This window comes from Encephalitozoon cuniculi, chromosome VIII (genome assembly GCF_000091225.2).
Source record: "Encephalitozoon cuniculi GB-M1 chromosome VIII, complete sequence".
NCBI lineage: Eukaryota > Fungi > Microsporidia > Unikaryonidae > Encephalitozoon > Encephalitozoon cuniculi.
This window is the reverse complement of record NC_003235.1, coordinates 151,465-170,101: the sequence shown is the minus strand read 5'-3', so window position 1 is coordinate 170,101 and position 18,637 is coordinate 151,465. Positions and strand designations below refer to the sequence as shown.

The 18,637-nt window shown below is 47.4% G+C and overlaps 21 protein-coding genes across 21 annotated transcripts; 10 read left to right on the top strand and 11 right to left on the bottom strand.

Moving 5' to 3' along the window:
* Window positions 1-26: 26 nt before the first annotated feature.
* ECU08_1520 (H(+)-transporting V0 sector ATPase subunit d) lies at window positions 27-1,016 on the top strand (the record flags this gene model as incomplete). Its single annotated transcript, NM_001041889.2, has 1 exon — window positions 27-1,016. The coding sequence occupies one exon, from the start codon at window positions 27-29 to the stop codon at window positions 1,014-1,016; it is 990 nt and encodes a 329-aa protein (NP_597280.2).
* A 34-nt stretch (window positions 1,017-1,050) lies between these two features.
* ECU08_1510 (Rrs1p-like protein) lies at window positions 1,051-1,506 on the top strand (the record flags this gene model as incomplete). Its single annotated transcript, NM_001041888.1, has 1 exon — window positions 1,051-1,506. One exon carries the CDS (start codon window positions 1,051-1,053, stop codon window positions 1,504-1,506), a length of 456 nt encoding a protein of 151 aa, NP_597279.1.
* A 53-nt stretch (window positions 1,507-1,559) lies between these two features.
* ECU08_1500 (uncharacterized protein) lies at window positions 1,560-2,207 on the bottom strand (the record flags this gene model as incomplete). Its single annotated transcript, NM_001041887.1, has 1 exon — window positions 1,560-2,207. The coding sequence occupies one exon, from the start codon at window positions 2,205-2,207 to the stop codon at window positions 1,560-1,562; it is 648 nt and encodes a 215-aa protein (NP_597278.1).
* A 179-nt stretch (window positions 2,208-2,386) lies between these two features.
* ECU08_1490 (uncharacterized protein) lies at window positions 2,387-3,556 on the bottom strand (the record flags this gene model as incomplete). Its single annotated transcript, NM_001041886.1, has 1 exon — window positions 2,387-3,556. The coding sequence occupies one exon, from the start codon at window positions 3,554-3,556 to the stop codon at window positions 2,387-2,389; it is 1,170 nt and encodes a 389-aa protein (NP_597277.1).
* A 191-nt stretch (window positions 3,557-3,747) lies between these two features.
* On the top strand, window positions 3,748-5,151 carry ECU08_1480 (uncharacterized protein; the record flags this gene model as incomplete). The annotated part of the gene is made up of 1 exon (NM_001041885.1): window positions 3,748-5,151. One exon carries the CDS (start codon window positions 3,748-3,750, stop codon window positions 5,149-5,151), a length of 1,404 nt encoding a protein of 467 aa, NP_597276.1.
* Window positions 5,152-5,178: 27 nt separating this feature from the next.
* ECU08_1470 (uncharacterized protein) lies at window positions 5,179-5,622 on the bottom strand (the record flags this gene model as incomplete). The annotated part of the gene is made up of 1 exon (NM_001041884.1): window positions 5,179-5,622. The coding sequence occupies one exon, from the start codon at window positions 5,620-5,622 to the stop codon at window positions 5,179-5,181; it is 444 nt and encodes a 147-aa protein (NP_597275.1).
* Window positions 5,623-5,725: 103 nt separating this feature from the next.
* Window positions 5,726-7,024, bottom strand: ECU08_1450 (uncharacterized protein; the record flags this gene model as incomplete). Its single annotated transcript, NM_001041882.1, has 1 exon — window positions 5,726-7,024. One exon carries the CDS (start codon window positions 7,022-7,024, stop codon window positions 5,726-5,728), a length of 1,299 nt encoding a protein of 432 aa, NP_597273.1.
* A 65-nt stretch (window positions 7,025-7,089) lies between these two features.
* Window positions 7,090-7,272, bottom strand: ECU08_1445 (uncharacterized protein; the record flags this gene model as incomplete). Its single annotated transcript, NM_001415237.1, has 1 exon — window positions 7,090-7,272. One exon carries the CDS (start codon window positions 7,270-7,272, stop codon window positions 7,090-7,092), a length of 183 nt encoding a protein of 60 aa, NP_001402587.1.
* A 6-nt stretch (window positions 7,273-7,278) lies between these two features.
* Window positions 7,279-9,153, top strand: ECU08_1440 (Syg1p-like protein; the record flags this gene model as incomplete). The annotated part of the gene is made up of 1 exon (NM_001041881.2): window positions 7,279-9,153. One exon carries the CDS (start codon window positions 7,279-7,281, stop codon window positions 9,151-9,153), a length of 1,875 nt encoding a protein of 624 aa, NP_597272.2.
* A 79-nt stretch (window positions 9,154-9,232) lies between these two features.
* Window positions 9,233-10,030, bottom strand: ECU08_1430 (uncharacterized protein; the record flags this gene model as incomplete). Its single annotated transcript, NM_001041880.1, has 1 exon — window positions 9,233-10,030. The coding sequence occupies one exon, from the start codon at window positions 10,028-10,030 to the stop codon at window positions 9,233-9,235; it is 798 nt and encodes a 265-aa protein (NP_597271.1).
* Window positions 10,031-10,100: 70 nt separating this feature from the next.
* ECU08_1425 (uncharacterized protein) lies at window positions 10,101-10,379 on the top strand (the record flags this gene model as incomplete). The annotated part of the gene is made up of 1 exon (NM_001415236.1): window positions 10,101-10,379. One exon carries the CDS (start codon window positions 10,101-10,103, stop codon window positions 10,377-10,379), a length of 279 nt encoding a protein of 92 aa, NP_001402527.1.
* A 36-nt stretch (window positions 10,380-10,415) lies between these two features.
* ECU08_1420 (phosphoinositide polyphosphatase) lies at window positions 10,416-11,777 on the bottom strand (the record flags this gene model as incomplete). The annotated part of the gene is made up of 1 exon (NM_001041879.1): window positions 10,416-11,777. One exon carries the CDS (start codon window positions 11,775-11,777, stop codon window positions 10,416-10,418), a length of 1,362 nt encoding a protein of 453 aa, NP_597270.1.
* Window positions 11,778-11,960: 183 nt separating this feature from the next.
* Window positions 11,961-12,707, top strand: ECU08_1410 (uncharacterized protein; the record flags this gene model as incomplete). Its single annotated transcript, NM_001041878.2, has 1 exon — window positions 11,961-12,707. The coding sequence occupies one exon, from the start codon at window positions 11,961-11,963 to the stop codon at window positions 12,705-12,707; it is 747 nt and encodes a 248-aa protein (NP_597269.2).
* A 219-nt stretch (window positions 12,708-12,926) lies between these two features.
* ECU08_1400 (uncharacterized protein) lies at window positions 12,927-13,625 on the top strand (the record flags this gene model as incomplete). Its single annotated transcript, NM_001041877.1, has 1 exon — window positions 12,927-13,625. One exon carries the CDS (start codon window positions 12,927-12,929, stop codon window positions 13,623-13,625), a length of 699 nt encoding a protein of 232 aa, NP_597268.1.
* A 192-nt stretch (window positions 13,626-13,817) lies between these two features.
* ECU08_1390 (uncharacterized protein) lies at window positions 13,818-14,228 on the top strand (the record flags this gene model as incomplete). Its single annotated transcript, NM_001041876.2, has 1 exon — window positions 13,818-14,228. The coding sequence occupies one exon, from the start codon at window positions 13,818-13,820 to the stop codon at window positions 14,226-14,228; it is 411 nt and encodes a 136-aa protein (NP_597267.2).
* A 31-nt stretch (window positions 14,229-14,259) lies between these two features.
* ECU08_1380 (glutaredoxin) lies at window positions 14,260-14,649 on the bottom strand (the record flags this gene model as incomplete). Its single annotated transcript, NM_001041875.2, has 1 exon — window positions 14,260-14,649. The coding sequence occupies one exon, from the start codon at window positions 14,647-14,649 to the stop codon at window positions 14,260-14,262; it is 390 nt and encodes a 129-aa protein (NP_597266.2).
* Window positions 14,650-14,755: 106 nt separating this feature from the next.
* ECU08_1370 (uncharacterized protein) lies at window positions 14,756-15,490 on the bottom strand (the record flags this gene model as incomplete). Its single annotated transcript, NM_001041874.1, has 1 exon — window positions 14,756-15,490. One exon carries the CDS (start codon window positions 15,488-15,490, stop codon window positions 14,756-14,758), a length of 735 nt encoding a protein of 244 aa, NP_597265.1.
* Window positions 15,491-15,550: 60 nt separating this feature from the next.
* Window positions 15,551-16,414, bottom strand: ECU08_1350 (sphingosine N-acyltransferase LAG1; the record flags this gene model as incomplete). Its single annotated transcript, NM_001041873.1, has 1 exon — window positions 15,551-16,414. The coding sequence occupies one exon, from the start codon at window positions 16,412-16,414 to the stop codon at window positions 15,551-15,553; it is 864 nt and encodes a 287-aa protein (NP_597264.1).
* Window positions 16,415-16,577: 163 nt separating this feature from the next.
* ECU08_1340 (uncharacterized protein) lies at window positions 16,578-17,807 on the bottom strand (the record flags this gene model as incomplete). The annotated part of the gene is made up of 1 exon (NM_001041872.1): window positions 16,578-17,807. One exon carries the CDS (start codon window positions 17,805-17,807, stop codon window positions 16,578-16,580), a length of 1,230 nt encoding a protein of 409 aa, NP_597263.1.
* A 167-nt stretch (window positions 17,808-17,974) lies between these two features.
* ECU08_1330 (DNA-directed RNA polymerase I core subunit RPA12) lies at window positions 17,975-18,274 on the top strand (the record flags this gene model as incomplete). The annotated part of the gene is made up of 1 exon (NM_001041871.1): window positions 17,975-18,274. The coding sequence occupies one exon, from the start codon at window positions 17,975-17,977 to the stop codon at window positions 18,272-18,274; it is 300 nt and encodes a 99-aa protein (NP_597262.1).
* A 65-nt stretch (window positions 18,275-18,339) lies between these two features.
* ECU08_1320 (uncharacterized protein) lies at window positions 18,340-18,624 on the top strand (the record flags this gene model as incomplete). Its single annotated transcript, NM_001041870.2, has 1 exon — window positions 18,340-18,624. The coding sequence occupies one exon, from the start codon at window positions 18,340-18,342 to the stop codon at window positions 18,622-18,624; it is 285 nt and encodes a 94-aa protein (NP_597261.2).
* Between the last annotated feature and the right edge of the window lie 13 nt (window positions 18,625-18,637).

Here is an 18,637-nt window from a genome sequence, read left to right as displayed (position 1 = left end):
ATTTATTTTGGCGTATTTCCCTTCTCATGGAAAAACAATTCAGCCATGTGGAGAGGTACGGATACATCATATCCGAGATTAATGGAAAAAAGGAGGAGATGCTAAAGGAAGAGGACTACAACGCCCTCAAGAGATGCGAGAATCTCGAGGAGGTGGCCATCAAGCTGTCCAAGACGTACCGCAGCCTTTCGGAGGGCATTGCATATACAAAGCCTGAGCTAAAGAAAAGACTGCTGGAGACTCTAAAGGCAGACTTTGACCACTATCGCGATGTCGAAGATAAGGGCATAAGAACAATTCTAGACTATTACATGGACTTCCACAAGATCCAGAACTTCTTCTATCTTCTGCAGTGCAAGCTCCAGGATCCAAACCTTGGCAGGAGCTTCGAGAAGATCGAGATAGGAGACTTCAGTGCGCTGAGGACAATCAAGTTCTCAAACAACATGGACGACGTCCAGAGATACTGCATGGAAAACAGCTTTCTGAAGAAGTTTGAGGAGAGAGTCAGGTTTAAGAAAGAGTTCTCTGCAAACAACTTCCAGGTTCTGCAGACACTGTTTTTCAAGTTCCACATCGAGGAGACGTATAGGAACCTCAATGACGACATGGAGCATATGAGGGAGATACTGAGGCTGGAGGGAGACAGACAGATAATAGAGATCGCGATGAACACGCTTAACTCGAAGGACTTGGTGGGCAGAAAGAGAATGAGTCTGTTCCCTGACGTCCACTCCATGGATCTTAGGACAAGGGAGCTTCTGTCGCACGTCGAGGGCCTGGAGGATATGAAGTCTGTTCTAAGCACAAGATACAACTTTGATAAGGACATCTCCAACGTCCTTATAAGAGCTGAACTCCAAAAATACCAGGAGTCGTTCAGCATGTACGGCGATCTGAGCTGTGTATACTCGTACTTCAAGATCAAGGAGCAGGAGATAAAGAACATCCTGTGGGTTGCAGAATGCATTATACAGAATAGGCGTGATGCAATGGACCACCTGTTTGTAGTCTGATGACTTTTTACTTGGTTAGACAGCCCCTTGAGAAATGAACCACTTGAAGCTTCTGACGGTGGTGAGCGACGGTGCAGTCAGACACAAGGACTTGAACCAAGAGACATCTAATTTATTGAAGGAGATGGTTCAGGAGATAAAGCTGTGCCGGTCTGCACGAAGAGGGTCAGACCTAGTGTTTGCACTTCCCGAATCGACACTTGCGTTTCCTAGACAGTACTTGAGGGAGCATATCGAGACGCGGTGGGAAAGGTTTGCAAGGACCAAGGGGATAGAGAAAAGGAAGAAGAGCCCGCTTGTGTATGACGAGGAGGTAGGAGAGTATATCCCCCGGTACGGTCCACACAGCAAGAAGAACAGAATTCTGAAGGCTGCGATCAAGGATGGAGAGGTAACGTTGTCTGCACTCAGGAGGCAGAGGAAGAACAACATCGAGAAGAACGAGGCAAACAGACTTGGCAACATTTCGAGGAGGAGAGGAAACAGCTGATTTTAAGGTACATTTTATATGGCCAGGGACACGGGATCCCAAATAAATCTTGATTACTTGACAATAGATGTCTTCCACCTTAGGTAGGGAAACAGTGTCCCGACAAGCCCGCCGCGAAATATCTCCCTCATTCTGGACATTCTTACGCCATCGGTCACCCTTCCTCCTGACTTCATCAGCTCCTTGGTTGTTTTGTCTGTGAGTATGAGCAGTGTCAGCCAGCAAACAAATATGCTTGACATGGCAAGCAGATATCTGTGGACAGACAGCATATAGGTGAGCTCAGTCGAGCCTCTGAGGACTGCAACAAGCGAGTGGAAGTTTATGAAGAGCACTGCGAAGTACAGATCTCTAATGTTGTTTGATGCAACACATCTTCCTATTATTGAGCAGTGGTGGTCTCTTTTGTGATAGCATTTGTTGCATATCTCGCAATGGATCGTCCTTGTCCCCACTATTCTGTTACACTTCTTGCATATTCCTTTTACGTTTGCACTCCCAAAGTCAAGGAGCTGTCCAGGCGACTTTGCCAGGCACCCTGCATAGTAGTAGAAGGAAGTCATGAGCAGATATAGACGGACCGATATGCCGGAGACAATGGCTGCCTCGTAGAGCCCCAAAAGATACAGAAGAACGACAAATGTTACAATGAGAAGCTCCGTGTATACCACAAGCCTATTTACCAGTCTCCACACTTCCATAAGCCGCTACTCCGGCTTCCTTTTAAGTCTTCTTCTCCTTTTATGGTTATATCAATCAACTTGAGCTCTGGCCTGGAGCCTGGATATGATAGGTTGGGACACCACGCCTGGAAAGCCATACTGAGCACAAATGGGATCAAGACTCAGATGAAATGTTTATTTGTAGTGAGAAAGAGGTCTTAAATAGGAATTCCAACCATTTTTCTGAAGGCCATCCCTGTCTTATTTATCCTGCATATCTCATTTTCCCCAGGACTACCTGTGTTGCAGTGCCCGGAATCTTCCCCCACCACCCCACCGAACAGAGAGGCCTGGGGATTGCCAATCTCCTCGTATAAATAACCGTCGTTGCAAGACACAGAGAGGCTGTCTCCACCAATCCCATTCCCTTGCAGTCCATCCATATAGTCAGCGGGGTCCGGTCCATTGGCCTCCTTGGATGGATGGCCTCTTCCATGGTAGAAATTCCCATCACGCTCTCCGGTTCCATAGTACCTGTGCCGCCTTATCCTCCCACCCCTAAGGTGTCCACCCATCCTCTTTCTTCTGAACATTCTTCCCTCGTGGTAGTCTCTGTCATTCTTATGTGTCTCATCGTCTCCGTCTTCGATGTATTTAAGGTCCTCGTCGCGCCTGTACCGCTTCCTTCTTCCGCTTCCAAAGAACCCCATCCCAGTATTAAATGGCCCGTATCCCCCCGGCCCTCCTCTACCATCGGAATCATAGAACGGCTTTCTGCCTCTTCTATAGTAGTCTTCTGAGCTTGTGTCGCTATCGTATCCAGAACTGTCCGGAGTGCAGTCTTGGTCATGGCCCGGAGGGACTTCCTCGTTTCCATCAGACTCCTCATTGTCTCTCTCTGCAGGTGCATGCATGTTCCAACGAGTCCATTCCTTCACCTTTCTTTTCTGACTTTTTGGAACCCAGCTGAAGAGTTGGTACTTGTCATCCCCTTCGCTCTTGCAGGTTTCTCCCACTGCCTTGCCTTCTCCATTGATGGCTATACAGATTGAGTCGACAGCAATCTTCAGGACATTTCCAGGCATCAGTACAAGCCTGACTCTCTGGTTCCAGTACCTATGCTCTGGATAGAGATGCCATTTTCTGCTGGAGTTCAATGCATAATCGGCAACCTTTTTAGTCTCCATTTCGGGGACTGGGCGTATTAACACGTTGCTGGAATTTCCACCATCCATTTTCTCCATCCGGAACTTGGCGGGCTTTTCTCCCCGCTTTGTAGTCACTATGTCCACGCCATTAATCGTCAAGAACCTCTGCTTTCCCTCCGAAAAGATGTATCCAATCTCCTCCTTTTTCGTGTATATCATCACCAGGTAGAATAAAAGCATGACCTCTCCTTCGGCATCCGTTATGATATTTTATGGCTCTAGTGTTTGGCATTTCCGAAACACTACCTAACCCAAGCTCGCCTCTAGCTGGTGCTTTTCCATGGAGTGTGTCATGTGCTCGAAACAGGTCTTTCATGTCTTAGCGATCTGAAACACATCTTGAAATACTCTCCAAATGGATAACAGAACATATGTACTTCCAGAGGAAGTTTTTGAATTTCGACATGACCGGGTTGCTAGGCTCTGGAAGCTATGGTGATGTTTTGTCGGCTGTCGATAACATCACAGGGATGGATGTAGCAATAAAGTTCATCAAAAAGGATGCTGGTGAATGCAAGCGCGGCCTCGAGTCGAAGATACAGCTGATTCTGAACCACGAAAATATATGTAAACTCTATGGTTGCATCAGCACGTCAAAAAACCTGGTGCTAGTCCTGGAGCTGGTAAGGGGAGTCGATCTCCACAGATACATTAGAAGAAATGGGAGGCTAGAAGAGGCCTATGCCCGGTCGCTGTTTATCCAGATGCTGCGTGCGGTAGACTACCTGCACACGCACTCCATTGTTCACCGAGATTTGAAGTTAGAGAATGTGATGATTTCTGGGGAAACTGTCAAGATATGCGACTTTGGCCTCTCCACGTTCTATGACAGCTCCTCTGTGCTGAGGGACTACTGCGGGACTCCCCAGTGTGCACCTCCGGAGATTATGAACGGAATCCCATACATCGGACCTGAGGTTGACATCTGGTGCCTGGGGGTGATCCTCTATGCAATGGTCCATGGAAAGCTTCCGTTTGAGGACGGGGACACAAAGCTTTCCAGCAGACATGCAATCGTGTCGAAAATGAGGATCGACGAGTCTCTATCCAGCGAGCTGCGGGACCTGATCAGAAAGACCATCGAGCCCGATAGGTCCATGAGAATAAAAATGGACCAGATGATGGAGCATCCGTGGATAAACAGCGCAAGAGAAAGATACAGGAAGAGCGTGGTGTTTATCGACGACAATTCCATTGAAAGACTGGCTGAAATAGGGTTCAAAAGGGAAGACATTCTCAGAAACATTGCTGATAGAGACTCAAGAGAATACTCAGCTTACTGCTTGGTCAGCAAGAGGCTGCTATCAGGGCATCATCTATTTGCTCCCGACGACATCCAGCTGTGCCGTCCCTACAATATCGTCAGCCTCGACCTTATGGCCGATGAGAAAACAATTTCCAGCCATCAGAAGAGAATGTGGAAGCATGAGATACTCCGCAGAATGAGTCCTGTAAGGGAAGGATGCTTTTTCCCATTCTTCTGGAATGGAAGAAAAACATATCTTGTGAAGAGAGACATGAATCTCGACCTGGAAGGATCCAGGGCTCTCATCGAGCACTCCCTGGCCATGTTCCCAAAAATAACATTCAGAAAGAAGTCCAAGTATGCTGTATACCACCCCAGCGGTCTGGTGGTGAAGATAGGGCTTGTTGAGAAGCCTCCGTTCACCACATGCAACTTCATACTTGCTGGAGGAAGTAAGATAGAGTTTGTGGACTTTGTGGTGGACTTTATTAGATTTGTTGGGGAGGAAAATAGCGAGAAGATCATCTAGCACGGCCCTGGAAGAACAGGTGCAGATTCAGAGGTTGAAGTACCTGTACAGGAAGTACACAAACTCTCCGCTGTAGTTGTTTTCTCTCAGGAACTTCCTGACTGTTGCCGATCCGACAGTCTTGATCCAGTAGTTAACAACCCAAACATGCATCCCAAGAAATTTCTTCATGTTCGAATCTATCTTCTCTGCATTGCGGGACAGCCACATGATGTTGTTGAACACTGTCTTCTGGTCCAGATTCTTGAGCTTCTCCTTGTCGCTGTCACTTATAACATACGAGTCAATACTCCAAAGCCTGCTGTACTCCTCATCCGAGATCTTTCCTGCAGACTTGGCATACCTCTGGGCCTTCCTTTCATCCCATTCGCGCGCCTTCTTCACCAACCTCCTAATTCCCCTTACTTGCTCCCTGGTGATGCTTTCCACTCCTGTTCTTTCCTTCAGTATATTAAGAAACTTCCGGGTCATATTGAGGGCTTCGCCTGCCTGTTCAATACGCCCAAGAGCCTTGGCTGCGGTATCCCGAACGTCGAGATCTGAAAGAGAAGGAAAGCTCTTGCATTGGAAATCTTTAATGCTTTCTGGGAAGAGGAAGAGGACCCATCCCAGACTTCAGTAGTCCCTTGAAAAACTCTATGGACTCGAGAGCCTTCACACCTTCGTTTCCATTAAACTCTACTCCAAGCTCCTCCATCCTTTCCTGGTCGCCTGCACCACTCAGGATCAACACTTTGTTTATGGATGCGATGGGTGCGTTCGTCTTGATGGCATTCAGCTCAGAGTGTGTGTAGGACACCTGGTATCCCATGTTTGCCAGTGCATGCATCAGCCTCGATTGTTTGATGGTGCTGATGCCCAGGAGCGAACACAGCCGTGGAATCTCGTAGTAGAACATCGTTGGTATCTCCTGTTCTAGGTACCTCAGTATGCCAAGCAGTCTCTTGTTGCCACCATTCATACCACCCAGAACCCCCTGAATCACCTTTACATCATGCAGGGGACCGTTCCAGAATGGCCCGCACAGCCTCATCCTCCTACTGCAATTGCTGCATCTGCTGTCGATTTCTCTTTGCCCGCTTCTTATCTCGGCAAGGTTGTGGCAGACACACATTAGCACATGACTGTTCCTCTCAACCACAGATCTTGGGTTTCTTCTCACTATCCGCAGAAATATCCGGACATAGAAGTCAATGCTCAGTGACATCACAGGCTCCACACTGCAGTCAAACTTGGATGCCTGCCTCGATACAAGCGACACAATTGTTCTTAGCGGAACCTCGTTCATTCCCATTCCCTTCATGATGCTTGTGGAATACTTGATAAGGCACTTCCTCTCGTTCGAGCACAGAACCCCCTTGTCTGTTGCAGTAAGACACAGAATTCCCTTGTGCCTGATTGCTCGCAGTGCGCTGTCGATGTACTCTGAGCAGCTTCCAAAAGGATCTATGTCAATAACGTCAAAGAAGCAGGGCAAGGAAGTCATCAGAACATTGCAGTCTGACTTGACGACATTGGCCCTTGCATTGCCACTTTCCTTGATGCCCTGCAAATCAGACCCGAAGTACTCTGCATCCTCGATTCCATTCAGCAGGACGTTTGATCTGATTGTGTCCACAGAGGACTGGGAGATGTCGTTCAAATAGACTATCGAGTTGCCTATTTCCTTAAGGTATCTTATGCCCCGCAGTCCTGTGGCGGACATTGCATCCAGAACTCTGATGGAGGCCCTGTCCTTGAAGCACTCCTTGACGACCTCTATGGATATGTCGCGGTTGAACTTCTGTGCGGGGTTGAAGAATGTCCATTCGTTTTTCGTGATTACGGTTGATTCCTCTGAGATTGTCTCTCTGGCTCCGTCCTTGCTTTCCATCTGGGGTCGGAGTAGCACTCAATATTGGTTGTTGTGCAAAGCGCCAAGCCAGGATGGAGGCTGGGCTAGAGCTCCTCTCCACTTTGTTGGTCGCGTACCCTTCTTGTCAGCACCCTCTCTTGCAACATCAAAAACCGGCTGATCTTGGCATGCTGCCTCACCATTCTTCTTACCATTCTGTAGAGTCTTTCGACTTCGTCCTCGATCTTCTCTATCTGTACTTGAATTGGAGAAAATATGTCACCCATAAAAGGATGAGGTTTTCCAACACTTTGAAGGCGAACCAGGTCGACGAGTGGAAGGAGAATTACGTGTCTTACGAGGCTCTCAAGCCCTTGATAGGAAGGGACAAGGGAGGGTTTGCGGCCCGGATCGATGAGGAGCTCCGGAAGATAAACGACTTCTTCTTTCTACTTGAGAAGAAGGCTGTCATTGAAAAGGAGGAGATATTTGCCGATGTCGGAATATCTCCTGAGGACAGATTGAACAAGGATCTGGGGGTACGAATTAGGGACTTGCAGAAGAAGACGGAGTGCATGAGCGACGATCAGGGCGGGCGGCTGAGGATCAAGACAGACAGAAGCGCGGAGTTTGACAATGAGGGTGACGATGAGGATTCCAGGAATGGCTCTGAAGAGGATGAGAGCGACAACTTTGAGTATCTGACCAAGAAGACGGGGAGGAGCGCGGATGAAAGAGGGCTTGGAGGAATATTCAAGATTTCGAGGCGGTTTGAGAGGAGAAGGAGGGAAAAGAACATACAGGAGTTTCTCCATGCGGTAATAAGCATCAAAAGGTTCAGAGAGCTGAATTACACAGGACTAATGAAGCTTTCGAAGAAGTATGATAGGATGTATCCGCAAGAGAGATTCCATGAGGCTTTTTCCAGGAGCGTCAACGAGTCGTATTTCAATAAGTCTAGGCGCATCGACGATGTATATAGGTCCGTGAAGGAGCTTTACACCAATGTGTTTGCAAAGGATGACCCGGCCAAGGCAAGGACGGTGTTCAGAAAGCTGAAGGGCAAGAGAAGGGCAGATCCCTTTGTTTCCTATGCGTCCGGGGTGTTAGGAGGGATATCGTTGGCAATAATCGGGCTGATGGACTTTGGAAACAAGCAAATGGACAAGGAGCTATTCTTTTCCATGGCGCTTTTGCAGTATGGGGCGTTTCTCTTTGGAGTATCTCTTGCCATATTCAAAAGGTTCCACATAAACTACAAGTTTATTTTCAACTTCGATGTATGCTCGTCACTAAGCTCAGACAAATATCTGTTTGTGACATCCCTCTCGATATTCTCCAATGCTGTTGGGACATGGATCAACATTTCGTTTGTTCACCTTAACCCGTACTACTTGGTTCTGGTCCATTTTCTGATACTGATGATGCCCTTCAAGGTGCTTTACCACGAGTCAAGATTCTATCTTCTCTTGGTTGTGTTTAGGATAATAGTGTTTCCCATGTCATTTGTCAGGTTCAGACACTTCTACTTTGCAGATGTTGGGCAGAGTCTTACGTTCTGCTTCAAGAAGATGCTTTTCTATGGAATGAGTCTCGACTGGAAGGTTGAGGGATGTGCCAACTCGTTCTTTGCAACAATCAGGTTTTTGCAGTGTCTTAGGCGCTACAGAGACACCCGGCTCAAGTTTCCTCACATCGCAAATGCCCTGAAGTACTCTCTTTTAATCCTTGTGGGGTTTTCACAGCCACTGTATGCGAGCAGGAAGACGTGGGATCTCTTTATCTACAGGGCAATGGTCATCAGTGCTACATCCATCTATTCTAGTGTTTGGGACGTGTTCGTAGATTGGGGGATCGTCAGAGACAAGATGATGTATCCCCGGTATGTCTATGGTTGCGGGGTGGTGTTCAACTTCTTGTGCCGCTTTTCATGGGTGTTGCTGTACTGGTTCGAAATCCCTGTGTTTTGGATGGCATTCCTGGAAATAAACAGGAGATTTGTGTGGACAGTCTTCAGAGTGGAATTTGAGCATCTCAACAACTGCAGCGAGTTCAAGTCAATGGGTTCCATGCAGCTCACATCCAGAGAGCTCTTTTACAAGAGGGACTATGAAGCAGATGCCAGAGTTAATGATACGGAAACCGAGAATGACTCAAGCGTTACTTAGGGAGACGGCATTCTAGTGCTACCCGATTGGTTATATACAGAATGACCGTTTTCTCTGGATGGAATCAGCCCTTCTAAGCTCACACAGATGGTTGGTCAAAAGATATGTCCGGCCTAAGCCTCGAAAGATTTCTGCAGGCCTTCTTGATGTCCAGCTGCCTACTTCCTGTGCCGTTCTTGATAAACTCTCTTGATGTTGAGGAGTTCAGAGCCACATATATGTTGAACATTGCAAATAGAAAGATGATGGAGAAGAATACGGTGTACAGAGTTGCAAGAGCAAATGCTAGAATCCTGAGGGCCAGGGCTGGAAATGTGCCCTGACCTGGATACATGGCCAGCAGGCTATAGAACAGCGCTGCGTTCATCAAAATGACTGCGACCAGGGTATACAGATAGATGTGGAAGTGCCTTATGTTGTTTCTGCCGATGCAGTTTCCAAACCAGACACAGTGATGATCCATGTCCAGAACACATCTGTCACACTCTCTGCAGTGTGACATTCCGGCAATACGAAATAAATTACATTCTAAGCAGTACTTCTCCTCGTACTCGGTGCCGTCTATTCTTATTGCTCTTATCCAGTCTCCGCTTTTGTTGGTGCATATTTGCGTTGAGATGCCCCTTCCAAACGTGACCACATCGGGCAGATATTTATGGTGGGCCTTTCTATTGACTCTTCCTGGATCGGTCAGGCAGGCCCTCATAAATGACAGCGAGTTGACCACAACTAGGAGGATAAGAAGGACGATGCCGCGAAGAGACTCTGTGAGCAAGAGGCAATACAGAAGAATGCCTATGTACATTTTCACATGCAGGAGCATCACAAGCCTTACTCTGAACAGGTCTGTCGAGGGATCCTGGGCTTTACCACTCATCTCCACTTTTAAAGGGATGGGTTGTATTTGAGCATTTCAGAACCAATTACCTTGTTCCGGGAGTTTGTGAATGCTGCGCCTTTTGGACATACCTGTAGAAGGCAGGACGGTCTACTCGTTTGGAAAGGTCAGGGACAAGTTGGAAAACGGCAAGTACGAAGTGTCGTTTCGAGAGAAAACCATCATCATCACTACAGACAGGCGTCTCAGCATAGGGTCGTGGATCCGCATGTACGGGACATTTAAGTCCGGGGTCCTGAGAACAATCTTCGTTGGTGAGCTCGACGGTGTTGACATAAATCTTCTAGAAAAGGCTGTCAGGTATGTAGCTTGTAGAAGGAAGATTTAATTCAAAAATACAGGATCATCTGGCGATGGCTCGGAGTCAACAGGAATCGCCAGTGTCCTCGGCGTCTTCTTTTTTTTCCAGTAAAACATTGATGATACTGTGCTTTTGTCTATCAGTAAACCTGCCGTTGATGAGCCGGGTCGCGGAGATAACAAAGTCGTCCATGTATCCAACAAAGGATCTTCTACCCTTGAGAGCCAGCTCTCTCTTCATCGCATCAGATCCCGTATATAGATTGCTCAGCGAGTTTCCGTTGTCTGCCCAGCATTCCTGCATCCTCTTCAGGGCATTGCCATCGCATACAACCTTTTCGAAGTAGAACATGCATATTAGAGATTGTGCAACATTTGTCCTGTCCAGGCAGTCCAGGCAGTTCACTCTGAAGACTATGTCCTGCTGCCCGATGCCCTGTAGCTTGAAGTACAGAAGAAACTTCAGGTCGTCGTAGTTACTGGCATGAGCATTCAAGTCAAATGTCGTGTACGGAATGTTCTCCAGATCCAGAAGCCTGCTGAAGTGCGAGGTAAGCTGCTTCTCGTACTTCTTTTCTCCCAGAAGATTGATCACATATATCTTTCCATACTCCCTCCTAAGCTTTTTGAAATGCTTTGCGAATGCCTTTTTTACGGCCCCGTCTTCCCCATAGATGTTTACCTTTGCAGGAATCCCATGCCCTCTCTGGCTCCAGAATATCGGGACCGATCCCCTGATGATTGTGAAGTCGAATATTGTGCTGTTGTTCCGCTTTGTCTGGAAGTGTGTCTTCACAAAAAGAGACGCATTTCCCTCTTCGTCGATTCCCCTGCATAGGTATCTTGTTCCAACCCTGTTTGAGGACACCAGCGAAAGAAGCTTCATGTGGTAGAAGTCTTCTGACGTCTTGAATGCCTTTGCCACAAAGAATCCGCAGAAAAGCGTTGAGATGTTGAGGCTGAGGGACGGGCTTTTGGGCCGATGGGAAAGCACCCATGGATAGGAGGTTGGCCCGAAGTACTTCAGAAGGTTGGCCCTCATGTGCCTGTTCCATATAAACTCGTCCTCTATGAACAGAGGCGTCGAGAAGTAATAGAAGTCATGTGACTGCACAAACCCTCTTACTTGGGACATAACCTCGTCGGGCTTGTCGGGCTCATTGATATTCAGAAACTTGATTTTATCAATCTTGTATATTTCGATGCCTTCATACATGCCGGCAAGAGTGCTCTTGGTGACAAATGCAAGGAACTCCTCATATGCATCGTTCTTTTCGACCCTGAGGATCCCTAGGATTGTTTGGAACTCGATCTGCTTTGAGTCGGGCTTCTTGTTCACGGTCCCGACATAGGAAAGCATGGCAATTCCGGACTCTGTTTCCCATGATATCCTTCTGGAGGATGCCGAGTACGCCAGGCTTGCCATCCAGTTTCTTATGGGCTCAATTTTGCATCTGTTTGTTTGTCGGCACAATGCCAGGCACTAAGCCAGCGGCATACCCACCTGTGAAGGCCCCCTCCATTGCAAAGCGAACTGGACGCGGATGGCTGTGATTGTTGAAACCAAGTATCAGTGGTCTAAATAAAAACGTTTTAGATGTGTTTGCAGATGAGTATCTATAGGGCAAGTGCATATGTGATACTCCAGATGCTCGATGTGAGTGTGTACATGCCGCTCTATGCCATCCACGGTGGAAACCGCCTGGGTGAGAAGCTGACTTTGAAGAATGTTAAAATAGAGGCCAGGGGCGCCGAGGAGCTGTTTGGACACCTAGCAAAGCATGGCGAGGAAGAAGGAAACTACTCCGTGGACAGCCTAGAAATATACAGAATTGAAGACCAAGGGAACGTGGACAGCCACGGTGGGGCATCCAAAGATATTACTTTTGGGACCATGTCCTTTGACTTCTCGATGCTCAAGACGATCCTGAGCCAGAACAGCCAACAGAGCCCGGGGTATTCGCCGGAAGTAAGGATCAAAAGCATCGAGATTAGGATCCCCCTTGCAGTCCAGATATTCCTCCACATACCCATTGTGCTGGTGGCTGTGATAGTGTTCTATCTGTTCCTATCATTTGGAATTGAGGAGAGAGGAGGTCTGTCCGACAAAGAGATTGAGAAGATACCGCTGTGCCCCTATTCTGGGCAGGAGTTCATCAACAAAGGATGCATCATCTGCTTGGAGGATTTCGAAGACGGGGGGTATGTGCGGAGCCTGGACTGTGGACACGCGTTCCACAAGGAGTGTGTTGATAGATGGCTCCGCAAGAACTTTGTCTGCCCCATCTGCAGGAGCAAGATGGCTGTGGAGTATGGCAGGCCGGGGCACGAGAGAAGAAGAGTCCACATATTGTGATTCTATTTATTGATATCATCAATGATTAGTGATATAGACATTTGCTGTAAGCGGGATATTGATATTGTATATGCATTAAATAACGTACACTCATCTGTCAAACTTTGATATTCTAAAACAAGCTAAATGAAGAAACAGGCCTGCTCGTCTGAGTGTCTTGAGGAAGTCCTTCCATAAATTCCTTCTTAAAACGGTTGGAGCGGCCAGCACCCTTTAAAGATGCTGTCCAAGCAAGGGTTTTGTAGTAACTGCAACACCACAGCAACGCCTTTGTGGAGAAGGGCCGACGACGGAAGCTATCTCTGCAATGCATGCGGGCTCTACTACAAGATACACGGAAGAAAAAGGCCTATCAGCTTCAAGGCAGACTCTGGCAAGTCAAGAATGAGATGTAGGCGAGCTGGAGGGGATATAAGCGGCGGGCATCTGCCGTCAATGGGTGAATGGTCTCTCCATGGACACAGAAGCGAATCCCAAGCCCAGGGCAGCTTATATCACAGAGAGAACCAAATGAACTTAGCCTCCAAGCGCGGGGATTACCCAGCAAAGTACGATGACCTCAGAGAAGGCAGAGAAATGCCTACAATAGACTCTGACAAAGACACGTTTTACGAGGATTTTGAGAGGACTGCGTGCGGCAGAGAGGCATCCCTGGGAATCAGAGGTATCAATAGACACGACACAAATACAGTCACAAAGTCTTTGATCAGAAGACATTTTGACAAGAGGCCAAGCAAAATTCCGTCATTCATAGCTGAGTCTGAAAGCAAGGAGAGGATGACCTCGAATGAGGGGGTGGTTGAAAGGGAGTCTCTGGAGCAATGCATTCAGGATAAAGAGGACTGCGAGACAGACCTGGAGGACTCTGAGGTGATTGCCGTCAATGCGCTTCTGGACCTATCCCGTGGAAGGATTTAGTTTGGCAGCTTCCAGCCATCTGTACCCATTAAATATATTGAACCGAGCCCAATGAAATTTATGTATAAGGCGTTCTTTATCGGTTGATCTGCTTTTGCAGGTGATATGTACCTGGACGACTTTACTATGTTTTAGATATTAAAACATTGTATGAGGAAAATTTATTTAACTATGCTTCTTTATTTGGGAATAATGAAATCGCTGTGCCTCTTCAGCCTGATCGTGTTCACTGTGAGCATGGGAGTTGTGCATATGAAGGAAATGGATATTACGGGACAGAAGGCCGTTGGATTTGGGGTTGCCAAGCGCACAAATGGGCTTGTGACAAACACCGCCCATGAAAAGCTTCAGGACCCTGGGATTACGGTAGTTCTTGAAAGGAACTGCAGACGCAGTGAGGAGCTGGAAAACAGCCTTAGGAAGCTCGGTCTGCCATATAGACCGTTCTACGTTGATGATGATCTGGACCTCTACAACAGAATGGTTACAGAGAACAGCGGGGAAATTCCCTCGATGTACAAGGATGGAAAGAAGATCGAGAATCCTGTCAAGTTTCTAGAGGCATATAAAGCACAGCATATGGAAATAAACGATTCCAAGTGAGTAGTATAAACATTGGGGCTTAGCTAAACTTTTAATCTAGCAGAACAGGCTCTCTGTTCTGGGTGAGTAGAGGAGATTTGTCGAACGGGGGAAGATTGCTATCAGAAAGAACCAAGAGCTTTTCACATCCTCCCTCGACCAGGTCTCCATCAAGGAAGAAAACGGGGAACGTGCTGTGGTTCCTCTTGGCAAAGCTGTAGGCATCCAGGTTGTTGTCGACTTCGATGATCTTACAGCCAACGCCTCTATCATGGAGCAGCTCTCTTGCCCTGATACTGTAAGGGCAGAATCTCTTTACGAACATGATACACTTTTCCCGCCTTACCATCTCTCCATAGTCAGCTTCTGTCATCTTTCCACCACCGTATTCTGTTCCTTGACTCCCATAGACTAGTGCCAAAGCTAGAAGAACCGCTTTCATTATTATTTGCCACAAAACAAGCTATATCTATTATTTTGCTTGTTTCAGAATCCTGATGGCGGTGTTGTTTCATCACGCTGACAAGGGGATCATGGAAAGGCCGGCATCAGAAGTCCAGCAGGCTGCTTCTCTCCAGAATGCTCCTCAGCCTCGACCCGTACTCCATAAGCTTGCTATATCGCTCTCTTTCACAGACGCAAAGCTTTGAATATTCGCAGACCATTATCATGTATCTTCCTCTATCCATTGCCTCATCATAGCGATCGATTACATCGCAGGGATCCCCATATCCGAGAATCTCCTCCAAAAAACACTTCTTTCCGCTTGGCTCAGTCATCGACAGTCCCCCGTTCCTGAAGTTGAGGTTGTAATATATGGAGAATGCAAGCTCCATGCTCCTGTCCTTTGGACATAGATGTAGAACCAGCAAGAAGTCCCCATTCATCTTATAATGGTTGTTTAGGGAATCTGCAGCATCCTTAAGAATCCTCCTTGAATATCCCCTTCCCCGGTGCTTTTCCGAAACGTACATCGAGTACACCAGGACGACATTTCTGCTCACAACCTGCCCATCCACTATCCCGTGAAATGTGTCCCTGACGAGGAATACTGATGCAATCAGCTCTTCTCTGTCCTTATACTGAAAGATGTTCTGGGCGTTTCCATTGTGGAACACATAGTCAAAGGCCTTCGGACTCGCCTCAAACTCGGCCCCGACCCTGTTGTAGTCGTCAACTATCTGCTCAGGCACCTTTATCCCCTGCTCGTCGCCAAAGTACCTCACAAGCCTACAAACATCCATTCCAAGCACAAGCGGACACATAAGGAGTGCAATGGCCATAGGTCTAAGGGAGGTCTCTGTGCCGGAATATATAGTCTTCTGGATCCTGCCCCTAAGGGCTCATTTACACCTGAGTTGGCTAGGGGAGGTCTCTGTCTTGATCGACCTGATATCTTCTAACTCTGTCTCATGGATAACCTTTCTTGCCATCCTCACAATCATCAAGGACCACACGATATGCATTGCCTGTAGACCCTGCAATAGCATGGCAATGAGGAATAGAGATGGACTGAACCCGTGCTCCCACATGGAGACGACTATTGGAAGAGAAAGAAGGAATGCATATATCCCGAGCCTGGAAGCAATGAAAATCCCCGCAAAGCACGTGAATATGCTCGTTGCCAAGGACTTGTCATGGATGTAGTTTGTAAGCTTGCCAATCTCCAGAAACGGATCGGATATGTCGTGGATGACTATAATAGCCACGCCAGCACGCAACAAGTCGTTGTGGTAGGACAAGAATAGGAGCAGCATGGTTACAATGTGGTGGGTCACCATCTGCAGGAAGTCTTTGTACGCATGCTCACTAAATAGATAGAACAGCTCAACAAAGTAGTATGAAAACTCCAGATGATAGAAGAACAAAACCTTTGAAGGAGCGCCGTGAACTCCCCACGTATCCATGAGATTCTTTGCAGTGTAGGCCCGGGGCTCGCTCCTTATTACGAAGTATCCATAGACAGATGTGAATGAGTAGAACATGGCCTTCCAAAGAGAAATGCAGAACTTTTTTTTCTTCTCAGACCCAAGATCTTTCTCCAGACCAAGTCTTTTGATCAAGGCCGATGCTGTGGGGAGAACTATCAGATTCTTCACCATCGTGATTAGCAAGGAAAACACCATCGTGAGGCATATGTCTCTTGGGAATCTGAAGTGTGTTTCAAAAATCCTTCCGCTATCTATTGATATGTCGGACAGTCTCATTATCAAGCTCCATGATTCCTGTTTTATCCGCGGCCTACCAATTAGATCCTTTGCTGCTCTAGAACATCCCGATTGGGACTCTGTAAAGGAGCAATGACATGCCTAGTACATGAGTCAGTACTGACGTGTAGGATTCTACATATTGTAATTTAATGCAGGCCGCTCAAGGCCATTCCGGAAGTAGCTCAAACCTGGAGGTCCTCATGGGAAGAATAACTCCAAGCATCCTGGGATGCACAGTAAATGTGGAATCTCTGAAGAACTCGGCAGAGTCGAGGTATCTTGTTTTTCCAATGGATGGAGGCGGCTCTCTAGGATTGTGCGAAGTGGTTTCAAGAGACCTGGAGACTTCGCTTGCGTTTTCAGGCATTGCTCTCTCGACAAGCTTAAGGTTGATGGCAGCCTCCGGAAGCCCTGGGTTTGCCTCAAGAGCACTTGTGAAGGCCTCTCTTGCAGATGCGAGTCTGCCCTGCTGGAAATAAACACACCCTATGGAGTTATGTATCATACCACCCATAAGATCCATTTGAACAACCCTCATATACTTCTTTAGCGCTCCCATGTAGTTTCCCTCCATGTACTTGATCCTTCCCACCAGATACATGAGATAGGGATCACTGTGGGTGCTGTTATCCGCCCTGTACCATTTCCTCACACCGTGGAAGTTTCCTGTCTTGAAGTCTATCCATGCATATAGCCTCGAGATTGTGAGATAGTGTTTCCTCGGATCCTTTATCTCGCCCAAAACCTCGATTGCAAGGTCGTGTTTGGACTGCATCTCGTAAAGATGGGCAATCTGGATCTGAGCATTAGGGTCATAGACGTCATTTGGCGGATCATATACGATCACACGGAAGACGCTGGTAGAGTCTTCGATCATGTTCATCTTTTTAAGGCAAACACCCGTTCTGAACAATATCTCATAGCTCTTATACTCTTCTACCCCCAGTTTATTCAACAGCACAAGCCAGGGCCTTGCACTTGGATAATCTCCAATGGCCTCGTAAAAAAGCGAGATTCCATACATCAAAAATCCGTCTCTATATGTTGCTTTGTAGTATGCCTTTAGAAAATTTTCATAGCTTCGGTCGAACCAGGTCCTCTGCAGGCCTACATGCCCGCCCAGGACGCATGCCTCATATGACTCCTTCTCCAGCTGAAGCAGTCTATGCACGATGGCTTCTGCTTCGTCTACATCCTTGTTTTCTATGTGGCATTTCCCTAGGGTGTACAGGGCCTCGACATTGCGGGGATTAGCCTTGAGAGCTTCTTCACTGCACCTTTCCACTGCCTCTAAGTCTAGGTGGTTATTTCCGGATTTCCATGTGCTGGCCTCTCTTGCGTTTCCATCCATGGCTCTACCTGTTTCCCCACCAACTTGGGCTCTCCCCATGCACAGGGCAGGCACCTTGCCAATTTATCCGAAAATACATCCGCAAAATTCCCAAATTTTTCAGCTCCATGCCTCTGTTTTCATACTGGGCCGCCTGTGCTCCACTGCCGCTTTGTCCCGTGCCCCATGCCTCTACTCTCATAAGATTTCTCAAAATGGAGCCCAGTATGTTTTGCATTTGTGGAACACTGGTTTACGTAAGATCAGATAGCAGCAGGGTAGAGTGCCCAAGATGCAAGAGGGAAAACAGTGTCGCTATGATCAAGCCTACATATACGGAGGTTAAGGTCCAAAGGGATCTGCACATAGAAGCCGTTGATGTCCAGGGTGCCAAGATCAAGCACAGATGTCCTGCATGCGGTGCTGAGGAGATGATGTACAATACTGCACAGCTGAGGTCCACTGACGAAGGCCAAACGGTCTTCTACTCCTGCAAGTGCGGATATAGACAGACAGTTCAATCGTGACTTCTGTCTTTCAGCAGCACGGTTGCTCTTCTTCACATTTGATGAAACGGAGAAGACCCTGTAAAATGCAGAGGGCTAAAGAGATGTCGATGGAAAAGTGTTTACTTCTGGCCATGGCTATCTCCATATGTCTGGCCAGGATGTATGTTGCTATGTCTCTTCTGGGATATGTGGTTCTTCAGTGCATCGTGGTGTGTTTGTTTATCCTCTCTGTGTCCATCTACGGGGCGCTCAGAATAAGGAATGGTGATAAGGAAAACAAGATCTATGCCGAAAGAGTTGCGCGCTATGACGCCCTTGACAGCCTCAACAAGATGGAGGAGCCATGCCAAGGCACTCCCAAAGAATAAACCAAGTGTGAAG